Source organism: Peromyscus leucopus, chromosome 6 (assembly GCF_004664715.2).
Source record: "Peromyscus leucopus breed LL Stock chromosome 6, UCI_PerLeu_2.1, whole genome shotgun sequence".
Taxonomy (NCBI): Eukaryota; Metazoa; Chordata; class Mammalia; order Rodentia; family Cricetidae; genus Peromyscus; species Peromyscus leucopus.
This window is the reverse complement of record NC_051068.1, coordinates 56,603,539-56,620,883: the sequence shown is the minus strand read 5'-3', so window position 1 is coordinate 56,620,883 and position 17,345 is coordinate 56,603,539. Positions and strand designations below refer to the sequence as shown.

The 17,345-nt window shown below is 47.1% G+C and overlaps 1 protein-coding gene and 1 long non-coding RNA gene across 3 annotated transcripts in view; one reads left to right on the top strand and one right to left on the bottom strand.

The window, feature by feature from the left end:
* Positions 1-1,201: 1,201 nt before the first annotated feature.
* Positions 1,202-16,017, bottom strand: LOC119088172. The gene is made up of 3 exons (XR_005091768.1): positions 15,844-16,017; positions 13,615-13,744; positions 1,202-2,056 (listed from the first exon to the last, which is right to left on the bottom strand). It is a non-coding gene; the product is annotated as an uncharacterized LOC119088172 (long non-coding RNA).
* Positions 15,192-17,345, top strand: part of Fnip2 (folliculin interacting protein 2) — a 118,959-nt gene continuing 116,805 nt past the window's right edge. For both annotated transcript variants that reach the window (XM_028880108.2, XM_028880106.2), the window contains exon 1: positions 15,192-15,345. In XM_028880108.2, coding sequence (XP_028735941.1) covers positions 15,248-15,345 — 98 coding nt within the window. In that variant the 5' untranslated portion in view covers positions 15,192-15,247. The remainder of the gene's footprint in view (positions 15,346-17,345) is intronic.

The window sequence follows — 17,345 nt, the reverse complement described above, 5'->3', positions numbered from 1 at the left end:
GGTTACCTTTATTTCAATGGGAAGTAAACATTATAATTAAGTTAAATTTTTAAGTAACTACTGACATTTATTACATGCTTACTCTGTGGCATGAGTGTTCTGTATAGTTTCAATCCATTTATTTATAGCTTTGATCCATTTATTTAAGTGTATGTGTGTAGATGTAACCAACAGTCTTATTAAATAAGAAACATAGAACCAATGTAAAAGAGAAAGCCAACAGGTCAGAGCTCAGAGCTAAAATCTCACCCTTCCTCCTGCGGTGTCCCAGCTTCCCGAAAGATGGTTACATCTACATCTGGCGCCCCACATTGGGCACCAGATGTAGCAGGATTCTTAAAAGTTCTTATTAATAAAATCAAACCCCAGGCCAGTTATTGGGGTCAATGCTGGTAGATCAGAGAGACAGAACAAGACCAGCTGAGAAGTTGATCAGGTGAGGTTAGCTGTGGCTTGTTCTGTCTCTCTGATCTACCAGCCTTGACCCCAATAACTGGCCTCAGGTTTGATTTTATTAATAAGAACTTTTAAGAATCCTGCTACATATGTGTGTGTGTGTGTGTGTGTGTGTGTGTGTGTGTGTGTGTGTGTGTGTGGCCTATGCAAGTGTGTGCACACATGAGTGCAGATGCACTCAACTGTGTGGGTGCCTGTTGAGAGGCTGATGTGAGGATATCTTCCTTAATCATTTTTGCACCTTGTTTTCTGAGACAAGGCGTCTCCCTGAACCCACAGCCTGCTCCATTTTGGCTAGACTGGTGGATGAGCCAGGCCTGGGGATTTACCTGTTGTCCACCTTCTCAGAGGTGGGGATGCAGACATCCAAACTCAGGGCCTAACGTTTGCAGGGCAAGCACTTTACCCAGTGGGCCATCCCCCCAGGCCCGATTTTAGCTTTTCTAAGTTACACATTCAGAGGATGGAGTAAAAGTTTGGTTGGTAAAGCACTTGACTTGCAAGCACAAGGACCTGGGTTCAGTCCCCAGAACCTGTTTAAAAGAAGCCTGTCATGGACACACTCACTGGTACTCTTAGCTCTAGAGAGTCAGAAACAGGTGGGTGGGTCCAGACTATTTTAAGAGTCCAGCTCAGTAGTGTTTTTTGTTTTATTTTGTTTTTGTTTTTATTGTTGTTGTTGATTTTTTTTTCAGAGAGAGAGAGAGAGAGAGAGAGAGAGAGAGAGAGAGAGAGAGAGAGAGAGACTTAATTCACTTTATTTTTCTGGTACAAAAATCCTTATGTGGTGGTCACAGCTGGAGCCTGAGTCCCCCAAACAGGAACTCCGGTGTGGGTTTTCACAAGATGGTCAGTGAATTCCCGATAAGGAGACTTGGTGAACACAGTCTCTTTCCAGAGGTTGGGGCTGAGTAGCTGTGGCTCATGGAGATGGCATCAAAGGTGGCCTTGGCAAAGTTGCCCAGGGTAGCAGCCCCTGGCTGACGTGTAGCAGTCATCAATCCTGGCCCAGCAGCAGCAGCAGCAGCAGCTTCTTGGGCCCAGGAGCAGAGATGATGCCAGCGTCTCTAGGGGTAGGGATGAGGCACACCGGCACAGAGCCATGGCAGCCTATCACCTTGCATGCAACAGTGTGGGGTTTGCCAATCTTGTCCCCCCAGCAGCCTCTCCAGTGATGGAAAGTTTAATGAAGATGATGGCCCCTTGGATGACAGTGCTACCTCCTTGAAGCACTTAACACCAAGACCAACATGACCATTGTAGTCCCCAATAGCCACAAAAGCCTTGAACCTGGTCCGCTGGCCAGCCTGAGTCTGCCTCTGCACTGGCAGGATCTTTAGAACCTCATCTTTTGGGGATGCTCCCAGGAAGAAGTCAATAATCTCAGGTTCCTTGATGGGCAGGGAGAACAGGCAGATCCCTCCAGGGACTTGTTCTTCATGTCCTTGACCAGGCAGCCCAGCTCCACTCCTTGTCTTTGGCTTTGCCTCCACGAGCCCAGTGGCCTCCTAACCCCACTCATCCCCACCCCATCCTCCAAGCCCTCCTGCTGCACACTCACCAGCTGCCATTTGTGGTTTCTCTGAAGAAGAGACCTTGCCTGAAAGAGAAAGAAAAAAAAAATGAAAAAAAAACAAACCAAAACTGATGGATGGCCCGAGGAACAACACCCAAGTTTACAAATACATACCTACCTAACATGCATGCGCGCGCGTGCGCGCACACACACACACACACACACACACACACACACACACACACACAGTTAGTTACATTCACAGAGTAAAATCAAAGGATGAAAATATATATATACAAGTAGTGAAAAGTGTTCCCAGTCACCCAGCTACCAAATTCTAGATTTGGAGAAAATAAATAGTTTTTTTCTTTTTTTGGAGTTATGGGATTGTACAAAGATGTCTGTCTGCCTGCCTCCTTTTTGAAACAGGGTCTCAGGTAGCCTAGGGCTAACTGAAACTTGCTTTGTAGCTTAAGGTTGGCCTTGAACACCTGAACCTCTGGCTTTCACCTTTCAAGGGCTAGCATTACATGTGTACTGCCATGCCTGGCTTTTCATCTTTTCTTTTTTCTCTTTTTGCCCCCCAGGTTTTGGTCTTTGTGAATCAGATTTGAAAAAGTCCCTTAACACCTCTGCTTTAAATGCATTTTTTCCCAATGCCCATAACAGTAATACAATTATTGTTTTGTATATGAGAAAACTAAGACTTATAGAAGTTTAGTGACTTGCTCCAAGTCATTAAGATAAAACAGCTAAACTGTACCTATATCATAAAATTATTTTTGACGATTCAAGACTTATTTCAAAAAGTTGAGCCATACGTAGTGGAGCACATCTGGAACATCAGCACCCAAGAGGCTAAGACAAGAGGACTGTCCTAAGTCCAAGGCCAGCCTGGGCTACATAGTGAGGGCCAGGCCAGCTTTAGCTACAAAATGAGATAATTTCTTAAAAAAAAAAAAAAAAAAAAAAAAAGAAAAAGAAAGAAAGAAAGAAAGAAAGAAAGAAAAAAGAAAAAAATTATTAAAGTTCAGAAGTTTTCAGTAACTTTCTGCTATCATTATCAAGAGAACTGTCACTGAGTGATAGATGTGTGTCCTAGTTTAAAGGGAAAGTGTTTTAGCAAGATGATGTTAAGTAAACTGTCTTTAGTCCCCAGGCACCACCAACTTTGAAATATCATTCCTAGTCCCAAAGCTGAGTCCCTATCATTCACACCCAGAAGCTCAGTTTCGCAGCTAGCTGCACAAAGATAGGTAAATTTATACTAGGTGGAGTCAGTTTGAAAGACAAATAACCAGAACCATTTACTAGTCCCTGGTAAAGCACCCTTTGACATGACTGGAGCGGATGTGTGTGTGGGGTGAATGAACTAATTATACAAGAATCATGTGCTCATGTTGTGTACAGCTGCAATTTAGAGACATTATACACACATTATGGGGTGTTGGCCTTTAGCACGCTAAGGGTTTGATTTATCTGTACTTCTCATTAACATACCTGAGGTTTCTGCCACAGAGTTCACAAAGAAAAAAAATATTAGCTCAACTTGAACACAGCCATTAAAGTCTCCCTAAGAGTCTCCTAGGTGGGACTTCACATTTGTGGAGAAAATAGAGCATCCAGGAGAGGAGCAGCCACGTCACATGAAAGGTGAAAGTATATGCCACATCTGCATCAAAATGTGTTCCAGATGGACAACATGCAGGAAGGGTTTTTAAAAGTTTGATTAAAATTAAAAGTACATAATGTGTGTGTGTGTGTGTGTGTGTGTGTGTGTGAGAGAGAGAGAGAGAGAGAGAGAGAGAGAGAGACAGAGACAGAGACAGAGACAGAGAGAGGCAGAGACTAGGAGAGGCCTTTTAAAAGTGTAATTGAATATGCAGAACCTACAACATATAGTATTAACAAAAAAGACTTTCACATTTTAAAAAATCTGTGTGAGTAGCATACCATCAGGGCTGAAGAGATCACCCGGTAGGTAAAAGCACTTTTCACCAACTGACAGTCTGTGTTCGACCCCAGACACCCACAGCTGGAGGGTGAGCACCTCCACTTTCCTGATGTTGTGACACACCTACAAACTTACACAGTAAATAAATACAACGCAAGAACAAATGCCCACCATCAATAAAGCCAGACGAAAACAACAGACTGGGAAACATCCAGCTCAACTCTTGTCCCAGACCAAATGCTCCCTTCCAGAAGTGCAAAGAGCCTCTGCAGGCAAGAGAAACCCGCAGCCCAGTGACGCGGGCAGGGAAATCAAAGGGGCTTTTGCAAGTGGTGCTTAAGGTGATGCCAACACTTGTTTATAACAATGAAAACTAGCCGGGCGGTGGTGGCTCACGCCTTTAATCCCAGCACTCGGGAAGCAGAGCCAGGCGGATCTCTGTGAGTTCGAGGCCAGCCTGGGCTACAGCGTGAGTTCCAGGACAGGTGCAAAGCTACACAGAGAAACCCTGTCTCGAAAAGCAATACAACAACTAAACAAAACAGGAAACGAAAACTAAAACTACACTCTGTCAAAATCAGTGAATAGCCTCAGTGTCAGCCAGGTATGGGCTACAGGTCTGTAATCCCAGAGCTCAGGAGGCAGAGGCAGGAAGATGACCACACCTTCAAGGCCAGTTTTCTATGACCTACCTAGCAAGTTCCAGGGCAGCTTGAGCTACATGGTGAGACCATGTCTAAAGACCAAAACCAGCAAAACCCCTGCCTAAACCAAAAAGTTAACAGCCGCAGTTGACCTCGCTGTGCGGAAAACTGACATGCTCGCACATTGTTTGCAGAAAGAATCTGCAATATCCATCAAAACATAAAGTCTAGGCCAGGTGTTGGTGGCGAACGCCTTTAATCTCAGGACTCGGGAGACAGAGGCAGGTGGTTCTCTGTGAGTTCGAGGCCAGCCTGGACTAGAGTGAGTTCCAGGAAAGGCGCAAAGCTACACAGAGAAACCCTGTCTCGACAAAACAAAACAAACAAACAAACAAAAACCAACATAAAGTCTAGCCAGGCATGGTAATGCATGCCTGTAATGCTAGCACTCCAGTGGCTAAGACAGGAAGCATGCCCAGAGTTTGAGACTACCCTGGGCTATTTAATAAGACTAAGTCTCAAATAAATAAGCAAACAAATCCATAAAGGCTTGGGTCTGTGGTCGCTCAGTTCTAGGGGAACGGAGTTTTGAAGAGGATGGTTTGCAAGGCCTCACAGAGGAGAAAATGAGCTGCACTCACATCAGGGAATGAGCCCCCGCAGACCATTAAGGCCCCACTGGACAACAGAGTGCCAGGTGTGTACCGAAAACTGCAAGGAAGCCCATGAGCTGGTCAGAATAAGCAAGGGGGAGCGGGGGATACTGGGAGACAGGTGTAAGTGGAGCTGGGGAGCACAACCTGGAGGGTCTGTAAGTCCCTCTAAGACAAGGGGAACCACTGAGGTGTTCTGAACCGAGGACCGATTAAACATGACCTCCATATTTTACAGTCTACTGTCGTGGAAAGAACAAAGCAGTGGGGTATGAGAACAGTTGGGATGAAGCGAGGGATGCCGGGGGATTGAATCAAAGGGCAGCAGATGTGGGACGATAGGCCAGGCTGTGGGCACCTTGTGATGGAGACCGTCTGGATGCTTCATTAGTTTACTGTTCGGTTTCTGGCAGTGCTGGTGACGGACTGAACCGAAGGCCTTGTACATCCTGAGCATGCACTGTGCCACGCAGCTACACTCCAGCCCAGTGGGGATTTTTTGAAATCAGAGCCACCAGAATTTGCTGGCAGCTGAATATGGAATACAAAGAAAGGATCTAAAATGACTCTAAGATTCTTGGCACGAAAAACCAGAAAGACCAAGTTGTGGTGATATTTTATTTGTGCTGAAATGTGGTGATATTTTATTTGTGCTTTAATAAAGTTTGCCTGGAGATCAGAGGAAATAACAGGCCATTTTACGTAAACAAAGAAGTCAGGCTGCGGTAGCACAAGCCCTTAATCTTATAACTTAGCAGTCAGGGGCTCTGTGTGTTCAAGGCCACACTAGGGAACAGAACCAAGCGTGGTGACACATGCCTTTAATCCCAGTACCAACCATAGAGACCTGGAGGTCTGTACAGACAGGCAGAAAGTGACAGAGCTGTGCAGGAAGAGGAAGTGAGGTAGTTGGGCTAAGAGAGCCAATGAGAGAGCAGAACAGCAAGGCAACAAAGGCATGGGTACACAAGAAGTAACTCGAATGTGGAAGCTGCAGAGTTGGTGAGGTAAGGTTAGCTGTGGCTTTCCCTGTTTCCCTGATCTTTCTCTAAGGCTTTCACCCCTATATTTGACTCTGTGGTTTTTTTTTTATTTAAATGAGACCATTTAGAAATTTGTCTATATAAAGTTGCCATTGATGGCATGAAGAAAAGGAAGAAAATTACAAATCTGGAAAGAAGTTAGGTCTCAAATTATGGACACATGGCTTGGCGTGGTGGCTCACATTTATAATCCTAGTGCTTAGTAGTTGAAGCAGAAGAATCAGCAGTTGAGGTCATAGTCAGTCTGAGGCCAACCTGAACTACATGAGAGCCTGTCTCAAAAACAGATGACAAACAAGTAAACAAATAAATAAATGATGAATCTAATTAATTTTAAATATGTAGAAAAGTTGTGAGGTCAAGGTCAGAGGGGGCTGTGTGGAGGAACTGTCTCAAGGAGAGAAGAGCTGGTGCTGGACATGTTGGTGAACAGCTTTAATCCCAGCACTCAGGAGACAGAGGCAGGCAGACCTCTATGAGTTTAAGGCCAGTTAGGTGCTGTGGGACACAGAAATATGAAGCAGGAATTCAGCTGAGTATAGCAAAGGCTAATACCTAGAAGAAGCAGGGCTCTTCCAGAGGAAAAAGCTAAGCCTCAAGGAGTCTTGGTGATATTGGCTTTTAAATATATGTATTAGCTGTTTCCTGCAATGATTTTCTTGTGTGCTAAGGTAGCTTTCACATTTAATTCTTCTTCTAAGAACTTCTAACTGTACTTTATCTGAGATACCTCTCAACATCCAAGGACAAATGCAGATAGACAAGCATTCCAGACCACCTGCTAGTCTCCTGAATTAAGGTAAATATCCACACAGAGACAACAGCCAAGGCCAGGCAGATGTTAGGTACAAACCTTTGCTTCTTATGTAGGAAGCTTAACCCCCCTTTAATTCACTCAGAACAGAAGGGCTCTCACATACCACGTTCATCGAGCTCTGATGCAGGCTTCCTAGCTACCGCTCAGACGTGGCCTGCCTGAGGAGAAAGCTGAGGGACCAGAGAATGCCGCATTACTTGTGAATTTGAAACTGGACTGGAGGGAGAGGAGAGAGGACAAGGATGGAGATGGAAAGAACTTAGAACAATGAGAGGACAGGAAGTGAAGGAACAGGGAGGAGCTAAGGATGAGAACAGGCTGAAGCTGTGTAGATAGAATTTTGTCTCAGAAGAATAAAGTGAATGGACGAGAGAGCTCAGTGTACTTAGACTAATTCCCTCAGATTATTTCTCGCCACTGGTTTTGTCTCTTCCAGAACCTTGGGAAAAGACTATTAGAGGCTAGACCTAAATAGTCTTTGTTAGTTAGGGCTACCCAGTGAGACTCTGTCTCCAAAAAATAAACAACAAGAGGAGAGATGTTTGTTAGATATTCAGATAGATACATCAAATAAAGGGCAAGATCATAGGAACTTGTGTTTCAGTCTAGGCTGAAGCAATAAATCTCTCTCTCTCTCTCTCTCTCTCTCTCTCTCTCTCTTTCTCTCTCTCTGTGTGTGTGTGTGTGTGTGTGTGTGTGTGTGTGTGTGTGTGTGTGTGTGAGACCAGTCAGTACAGACAGAACTTAGGTTTGAGTTGTCACTGAGCTTTCTGGGAAGGGTCTCACAGTACAGACTGAGAGGGAGCAAGGATAACTCATCTGACAGACTGGCCATTAGAGGATTGAAGTGCTGATCTGAGACCAGGGGAGGGATGACCAAGGAAGAATATGGACTACAGGGCCCTCCAGGAGGTGAGGTAAGGGAGATGGAGGGCACCCTGGGAGACCAGAGCTTTTTATGGTTGTTGAAAAGTAACAAGTATAAAGGAATGATGCAGTTGAATGGGGGTGTGTGGGGGTGTGTCTAGGAGTTAAAGGATTCTCTGAGCTCTTGTTTCTGTATGCAAGAGTAGAAGTAGTCCTTATTTGAAGGGGATAAAGAGACAGCTTTATAATCTCTAATGAACACTCTAAAGAAAGAGCCAGATTCTCCTTGGGTTTCTGGGTCTGGGTGTCTCATGTCTTCCATTGATTTCTCCCTTGAGGCCAAGAAAAACAGCAGTCCATGGAACAAGCAGCTCTGATCACTTCTTTCACAGAACTCTGCAGGCTGAGTGGGTCATGCCTGGCTCCTCACAGGGCTCAGAGGAAATTCCTACAGCATGGCATTACCACACCACAATCTGTCGTCCATTTTCTAGGGATTAGGATTCTTTGAGACTTTTTCTGGCACATCTCCAGATTCTTCTGGGCGCCCTTTCAGTTCCTGAATAAAGTCTTTCATTCATTCATGTATCCAACAAGTATTTCTTTCCTTAGCAACCAGTCTAGCTTTATGCCACGCACCTAGGGAATTATTAACGATCTCGTAAGAGTTTATAGTCCATTTGAGAGGACTAGAGAAAAAGATGAGAAGGAAAAAAAAAGCTCATTTGGAGTAGCCCAAACCAAAGGATCTACAGTTTGAAAGCAGCCCAAGCTACTTAGGCTACAGTTAAAATGAGCCATTCAGTGAGACCATATCTTGAAAATTATGTATAAATAAATGTGCCAAAATACTATTTTAAGCTGGTGGTAACCTCGGTGGTAGATGGCATACCTAACATGTGCCAGGCTCTGGATCCATTCCCAGCATGTAGTGCACATACAAAAAGTTACCTTTTATTTTGTTTGCTTGTGTACGATAGGAGTTTCACTAAATTATCCAGGCTGGTCACCAACTCCCAGCCATCCCCATGCTTCAGTCTCCCAAAGTGCTGGCATTACAGGTGTATGCCACCATGATCAGCAAAGAGCAGCAGCAACAACGAAAACCCATAAATTAGAAAAGCTATCTGTGAAGCCAAGAATGGTGGCACAGGCCTGTGATCTCAGCACCAGGGAGGCTAAATTGGGTAAACGTTGAATTGGAGACATCCCGAGCCACAAAATAATGACTCTGCCTTAAAACAAACAACCATACACCCCAAATCAAGCCAGACTAACTGGGAATGAAGCTCAGTGGTAGAGCCCTTGCCCAGCATGTACAAGCATAGGTTTAATTTACACCTTTGGGAGGAAAAAAAAAAGAACACATGCAAGTAAAAAAAAGAAAGAAAATATGCTGATATTTTGTTTGTGCTCTAACAAAGTTTGCCTGGAGATCAGAGAGCGGAGGTAGTTAACCATAGAGGCCAGGCAGTAGTGGCACACACCTTTAATCCCAGCACTTGAGAGGAGGAAGCAGGAAGATCAGGAGTTCAAGGTGAGCCTGGGCTACAAGAGATTGATCCAGTCTAAAAGAGAAACAGAGCCAGGAGGTGGAAGCTCACACCTTTAATGAGAGGAGACAGGAGCTCAGCCCCTTTTCTGTCTGAGGACTCCTAGAGGTAAGAAGTTTCACGGTGGCTGGCTGCTCTGCTTCTCTGATCTTTCAGTTTTCACCCTGATATCTGACTCTGGGTTTTTATTATGAAGACCAATTAGAATTCGAGTTAGAAGAAAATGTGGTAGTAACTAGAATACAATACCAGTTGGTCTTTATGAATGAAGGAAACATTTTCACTTTGGGTAACATGGAGACTTTCATGCCAAGCCAATAAGTCTGGCACAGGAAGGCAAGTACTAAATGACCCCACTTGTATACAGACCTAAGCAGGTCAAACAATAAAATGAGGGTGTAGGAGGTGGGGAGAGTCAGGGGAGGGAAGACTGACCAAAGATCGAGGCTTACTCACGAGGAGTAAGTTTTCTGTGTGCCACATATTGTTACCATGGTGACATAGCTAATAATAGTGTACATATTTCCAAATTTCGAAAACAATGGATTTTAAATGTTCTCTCCACAAAAAGTATGTTAGCTAACGCACGCTGGATATAAGCATTGAAAATTCGGTGCTTGTATCAAAATATTACACTGTACCCCAGAAACATTTAAAATTATTGTCGATGGAAAACAAAAATACGAGGGCTGAGGGTGATGGCTCCGTTGGTGAAAGGCCCGCTGTGCAAACATAAAGACCCGAGTTTGGGTCCCTAGCACCTAATCAAAAACCTGGGCGTGGGTGTACGTGGATATGATCCAAGGGCAAAGGAGGCAGAGACAGGAGGATCCCCGGGGCTTGCTGGCCCCCCAGGATAGCAGAGTTGGTGGGCCACAGCCACCCTGAGAGACCCTGTCTCACAAGCCAAGGTGGGGGGGGGCTCACTGGATAACAGCGCCGCATAAGCGTGAAGACGGGAATTCAAATCCCGGCACCTGTGTACAAATCTGGGGAGGGATACTTGTAATTCTAGCACAGTGGTGGGGGTGGTGGTGGTGGGGTGGACGGGACACGGGGGACAGACACACAGGCAGGAGGTTTGCTGGTCAACAGCCCGGCTCTAGGCTCAGTGAGAGGCCTTGTCTGAAGGGAGTGAGAGTTACAGAGTAGGTTATGTGTCCCTTTCCTGTGTGCATGCCATACACGTACATGTGCATACAACACACATACACACACACTAAGATGGAGAGCAAGTCTTTCTGGACTCCACATGGATACAACACCTTGCCCCTATAGGCTGGTTACACAAACGTGTACACATACTACACATGGCACACACAAAATAAGAGTTAAAAAAAAAAAAAAAAACTGGGTGAGGCACCACGGTGGTGCACAGCGGAAATCTTGGGAGAAGAAGTCAGAAGGATCTTTTGTTTGGGACCAGCCTAGGGTGCACAACAGATCCTGTTTCAGGACAGAAATGAGAACAGGGCAGTGAGGTGGCTCAGTAAGCCAAAGCAGATTCATTCCCCAGCCCCCTAAAGGATAGAGAGGGCTGGGCCAAGAAACCCTGCAGAGAGGAGCTAAGAAAACAGACAATGTATCTGTGCCATGTGTGTATGTATATGTGTGTGTGTGTGGGGGGGGGGAGGTCTGAGGAGGACTTTGTGAGGTCTAGGGATTGAATTCAGGTTGCCAGGCTCGCAGGTTCTGAGCCAGGCATGGTGGTACATGCTGCAATCCCAGCATCTGGGAGTAGAGGCAGGAGGATGGGGAGTTCAAGGTCGTGCTCAGCTGCATAACCAGGTGGAATCCAGCCTGGACTACGTGAGTCTATCTCTTTCTCAAACCTCCACCATGCCAACATGTATGTAGGTTTCAAAAACGAGGGAATGTTCAATCACTATGTTGATTCCAAACATTTCCTGAGTTTAGTACGGTGCGGGTCGGCGATTGCCACTGTGAGAGCATCAGGTAGATGGAGCTCTGTTTCAGACACCACAGGATCACTTCGCAGACAGTTATCTCTTCAGTCACCTGGGCTCATTAGGTCCCATCAGAGATTTTTCGAGCTTGCTGATTCCTGAGTTGAGGGTAACTATTTCATGAACTTTTTTTCTTTATTTTGAGACAGGTTTTATGTAGTCTAGACTGGCCTTGAACTCCACGTGTAGCCGAGGATGACTTTGTGTCCTGCAGGTTTCCTCCTCTTTATCTCCTTCCTGAGTGCTAGGATTACAGGCAGGTTCCACCACACCTGTTCCCTGGGATTATTAACAAAATCTCTCAACAATTATTCCTTACTGTGTTACAAAAGACAAAAGTGGTGAGATGGAAATATTTTGTGCTGATTGGTGCTTTTTGTTTTGTTTCAGAGACAGGGTCTTCCTCTGTATAATTCACTATGTAGCCCAGGCTGGCCTTGAACTTGTGGCCATCGTCCTCCCTCAGCCCTGCAGATGCTGGGATGTATGAGTCATCCTATCCCACTAAGATATAGAATTTAGAACCTCCTACAAGGTGGATTCAACAATGGAACAAACCACTACTATTAGATAAGTCTTCCTTCCCTTATCGAATGGCCCAAATACTGCGATGCTCTTTAAGGTAAAAGTAATCTGGAGACGTTATTTTTTGTCATTATTTTAGAGCTTTTATTAATCACTGATGGGAACTAAGAATTTTCCATTGTCTTTCCACAATGGCAAAGAAAGGAAAACCTGATAAAAATAAATATTCTGAAATACTAGAAAAAAAAAACCAAAAAAAACAAAACAACAACAATAAAAACCAAACCAAATCAAATCAAAACAAACAAAAACAGAGCCAGCTGGGCATGCAGCTCAGCTTGTCTAGCGTGCACAAAGCCCTGGGTTTTTTTTTTTTTTTTTTTTTTTATCTCCAGTGCTGTGTAAACCAGGTGAGTAGCACACACCAAAGTAGTACTTTGGACACGGAGGCAGCAGGATCAGAAGTTCAAAGCCCATTTCAGCTACATAGTGAGTTCAAGGCTACCACGGGCTCCGTGAGACCATGTTTGGTTTGTTCTAGGGTAAGTCCCCACCAAAAGGAGAAACTAGAAAGGGACTACTGGTGCTGCATGTTTTCTCTGGCATGCTAGGAGTTAAAAACAAGTTAATTCACGATATAGCAAGCAATAGGGAAAATTTTACAAATGGATTTCTCTTATAGATTTTGGACTCAGATAAAATTTCTCTTCTAATAGAACGCATCCATTTAGAATAGCAGGATGGTGCATTAATAATGTCATTAACGCCTCTGTCTTCGCCATCTCTTGGCCTGGTTTCATCTGCAATCTTCTATCAAGATAGTTGTAGCATTCTATCCAGACCTTAAATATTAATAACTCTATCTCAGTGAGGGGGGGAACCTCTTCTAACTATTTTCCCTCTAGCCTCGTCAGGAAGAAGGAGTACCAGGTTTCAGCAGGTCACTACTAGTGTCCATGATAACCTAACAGAAATCAAACCCAAACATTACAGAACACACATGTATTGAAACAAGTCATGATTAGTGGATAGATCAGCATACAGAAGACAGCCCTTTCCCAATTCGCCCGTTCCTGGTTCATTGTTATTCTGTTATCTGCAAACGTTCAGAGTATTCTACTATTCCTGTCTTTTCGATAGCCACATGCAGAGTCATATGGCAATGCTAGAGACTGGGAGAAGACATGATGAAGCAACCGCTGGATTAGGGCCTTGAACCCCCCAGAGCTCTGCCCCATCCTCCTATTTTTGATTATTTATATTTGTGAAATAGGCTTGCCTTTTAAAGTCTAAATGTCCTTTATTAAAGTTTTATTTTTACTCCACATACGCCAGTGTCTCGTGTGGATTGTGCATGTAAGTGCAGTGTCCTAGGAGGCCAGAAGAGGGAGTAGGATCCTCTGAACTGGCGTTCTGCTTGGTTGTGAGCCTTCTGTCCCGCTTGCTGCGCCCAGTCCTGTGCAAGAGCAGCATGCGTTTATAACCACTGAGCTATGTTTCCAGACCTAACTGTCTTCTTTTGATCAAGTCCAAGAAATCTTGGTGGGTCATTTGTTCACCGTTCACAAATTTGAAGGAGACAAAGTTGAACTCGAAGTAACTCTAGCTCTACTACCTACCGTCTGAAAAACTTTAGATGAGCTCAGTGTTGCGAAACAGGTTAATAAACTGTTTTGAATGTGGTCAGATGCTTCATAACCGCAGGTTCTTTAGAGTCTTGCACCACAGCACACTGAACTCTCAGGGGATCTGAAGAGTGATAGCATAGGCAAATGAATTTAAGCACACACCCTTTTCCCCCAAACCAAAGTGCATGCCGAAGATTTTTTTTCTTATGCGCCCTGATTATTTGAACTAGAAAAGCAACCATATGTTGAAAGCAACCATATAAATGGTTTTCTCTCAAATTTCTAAAGCTAGTGATTCCGTGTGTGTGTGTGTGTGTGGGGGGGGGGTGTTTTAATAAGGGCTTAGCTACCTGTACCTTGTTGTGTGACCCAGGTACCAGTGGGGCCCAAGACACCAAACAAAACAGTGACCTGAATAAATTGTAAATTCATTCAGATTTAACTCTGGCCGCGGCAGAAGCTTGCCAAGACCTGGAATGCAGTGAGTGATTTGGGCCAGAATCCCCAGCAGTAACCTCAGGCACCAAGTTTCTCCCCCAGCTTCTTGCTGGGGAGTCCTGTACCCGGCAAGACGAGGACCAAGTTCAAGGGCTTTTTCTCCAAAGAACAAAGACCTCCGCAGTCTCGCTCTCGCACCCAGTGGCTCAAGTGTGCGGAGACCCACGCAGCCCGCCCGCCCTCCTCTCCAGCGCGGGTCAGCGCCGCGCGCGAGGGACTCCTCGGGCCGCGCCCCTAGTGATGCCGCCGCAGGGCGGGCAAAGGCGGCCAATGGCGACGCTGGGCCGCCTTGCTCCTCCCTCTCTCCCGCGCTCCTCCCCCCCCCAAACCCCTGCGGTCGTAACTCCCTCCTCCCTACAAGCCTCTCCCCATGCGATCCCCCCCCACCTCCCTGGAGCTCCTCCCACATCGCCCCTTCCTATACACTCCTCTCCTCCACTCCCTCGCGCTCCTCCCCATCACTCCTCCCAACACGTTCCTCTCCCATCCCCCGCGCTCCTCTCCGTCCCACGTGCTGCTCCCTGGCGCTCCTCCCCCCCACCCACCCCCCGCCATCCTCCACGCTCCTCCCCTCCCTCGTGCTCCTCCCTCTCCTCGTGCTCCCCTCCTCCTTTCTCCGCGCTCCTCCCCTCCTCGTGCTGCTCCCTGGCGCTCCTCCCGCTCCTCCCCTCCCTCGTGCTCCTCCCCCTCCCGCGTGCTCTCCCTCCTCCTCCCCCCGTGCTCCTCCCCTCCCTCGTGCTGCTCCCTGGCGCTCCTCCCCTCCCTCGGGCTCCTCCCCCTCCCGCGTGCTCTCCCTCCTCCTTCCCCCGTGCTCCTCCCCTCCCTCGTGCTGCTGCTGCTGCTGCCGCCGCCGCCGCCGCCGCTGCCGCCCTCTCCGCGCTCCTCCTCCCGCGGGGTGCGAGCTGTCAGCCGGGCGGGCCGGCTCCGTCATATGACCGGCCGCCGGCCGCGGCCCCGCACCGCACCGCACCGCACCGCCCGCCAGCCCGCTGCAGCGGTCCCGCGCTCGCGCCCCTCCGGGCGGCCGCGCCCCCGTCGCCATGGCCCCGCCGCGGCCGCCGTGGGCTGCGCGCTGAGCCGCCGGTTCCCCCGAGCGTGGCCGCCCGGGGCCGCCCGCGTGCACGCCATGGCCCCGACCCTGCTCCAGAAGCTCTTCAACAAAAGGGGCGGCGGCGCGGCGTCCGCCCAGGCCCGGCCGCCCAAGGAGGAGCCTGCTGCCTTCAGGTGAGTGCGTGCGAGCCGGCGGGAGGCCGCAGGGATGGGACACCCCTCTCCTCCCGCGCCGCCCTGTCCCCCCTCCTCCTCCCGGGCGGGACCCCGCGCCACCTCGTCCCTTTTCCCCCAGCTCCTCCCGGGAGGGACCCCTGCCCCCTCCGTTCTCTTGGGGGAGATCCCACGTCTCTCTGTCACCTCTCTCCAGGTGGGACCCTGGCACCATCCTTTTCTCCCTCCTTCTCTCCCTCCCAGGGACCTTCCAGGTGGGACTCTGGAGCCTCCCAGTACCCTCTCTCCAGGTCTTTCAGGGTCCGAGAGCCACGAACCACCCTGTCCCCTCTCTGCTTTTTCCCCGGGTGGGATCCCAGCGCCGTCCTCCTTCCCTGCTTTCCAAGTCTGTCCCCAGATGGGAGCCCCGCGCCATCCTCTGCCCTCTTCCCCCAGGTTCCCCACAACATTTCCCTAGATTGCTCCCGCGTCCGAGCACCTTCCAGGGCCCTCGAGTACCTGCCAGGGTCTCTGGAGGGAAAGTCTCCTGCATCTCCCCTGCTCCAGAGCCTGTAAGCTGTCATTTTGCCGGCAGCTCCCACCTCCTGAGTATGTGACAGTATTTTGAAGTTGTAAAGGGTGGAGCCATGAAAAGAAGGCAGCTTCTTTCTTGCAGTGTATGACGAACTCGCCAGCGGAGGAATAAAAGTGTGTAATTTCCTCATCAGTTACAAGGCTGATGCCGCATGATGAGTGGAAAGGGAGGGAAATGCTTTTATGAAACGTCTCAGGGTCTAATTTAACAAAGCTGCAGCAGATATTTAACAGTTCATCTTTGGAACACACACCTTTGAATTAGTATGTATTAAGAAGCTTGCTCAAGACCCACAGTTCTAAGTGGCAGGTCTTGGCGTTTTGATCCAAGCAATGGACTTGGAATCTAGTCTTTAAAATCCCCATGCTTTTGGGTAGTAAGTTTCCGAAGATGCTTTCCGGGGTCCTGTACTGTTTCTGAGCACGCTTATGTTGAGAAAGTAATTTATTGACTGGTTAAGTTTTCAACATTTAAAAAAAAAAATTAAACACACAAAAAATTAAACATCGATTCTGGCATTCTGGTGGTGCATTTTGTCCAGAATGTCTGCAAAAGCAGTTTATTGTTGAAGAAGTCTAGAGTCAGTACAATAAGCCTTTTAAAAGTTAAAGTAGAACTTTGAAATTATTACTGTTATTTTAATATTTGAGGTATCACTCTGGTCGTCGAGGCTGGCCTCAAACCCTTGGCCATCTTCCTGCCTTTGCTTCCCAAGTGCTGGGATCTCAAATGTATGTATTACAGTAAACATGGGTGCCGCCATGCCTGGCTCCAGCGACGTGAGAACGAAACGTTAAATAGACTCGTATTTCTGTGTGTGTGTGTGTGTGTGTGTGTGTGTGTGTGTGTGTGTGTTTGGGAGGTAAGTTGTGAGGGTTCCATGTATCATAGTCAGTGTCCTTACAGTGAGGCAAACTGAACCTGATGATGTGGGTAGGGAATTCGGTGCCTTTTTTACTTGTCTGCCTACTAAGTGCTGCTGTATAGCTTCTCAAAATGGTAGGATTCCTTTGGAGTCAGGGTGTGTGATTTCTCCTCTTTCTTCCTAGAACCCCAGACTAGATCAAGGTGCTGCTAGGTCTGGCGAGAAAAAGGCTTTGTGTGACCCAGGTATCTTCACTTGGGCAGCCCTCGCCAAGGACTTTTAAAGTCACTGGAGTGCCGATGGAGAGGCCGTGGTGGTGTTTCTCGAGTTCCCGGCCTATTTGTCCACCACCACTCCCTCCATGGATAAGGTTAAATTTGGTGCATTTTGAGCAACAACAAAAAAGTTGTGACTATATTTAGGGCTTGGCCATATTAGGAAAATGGATGCCCACTTTGTGAGCACATTATTAGTACCGTGTTTTGACTTCTCGTTGGTGTATAAGGAAGAACAAAATTATGCCATGGGGTCTTTAATTTTTTTTTTGCATGATAAATTCAT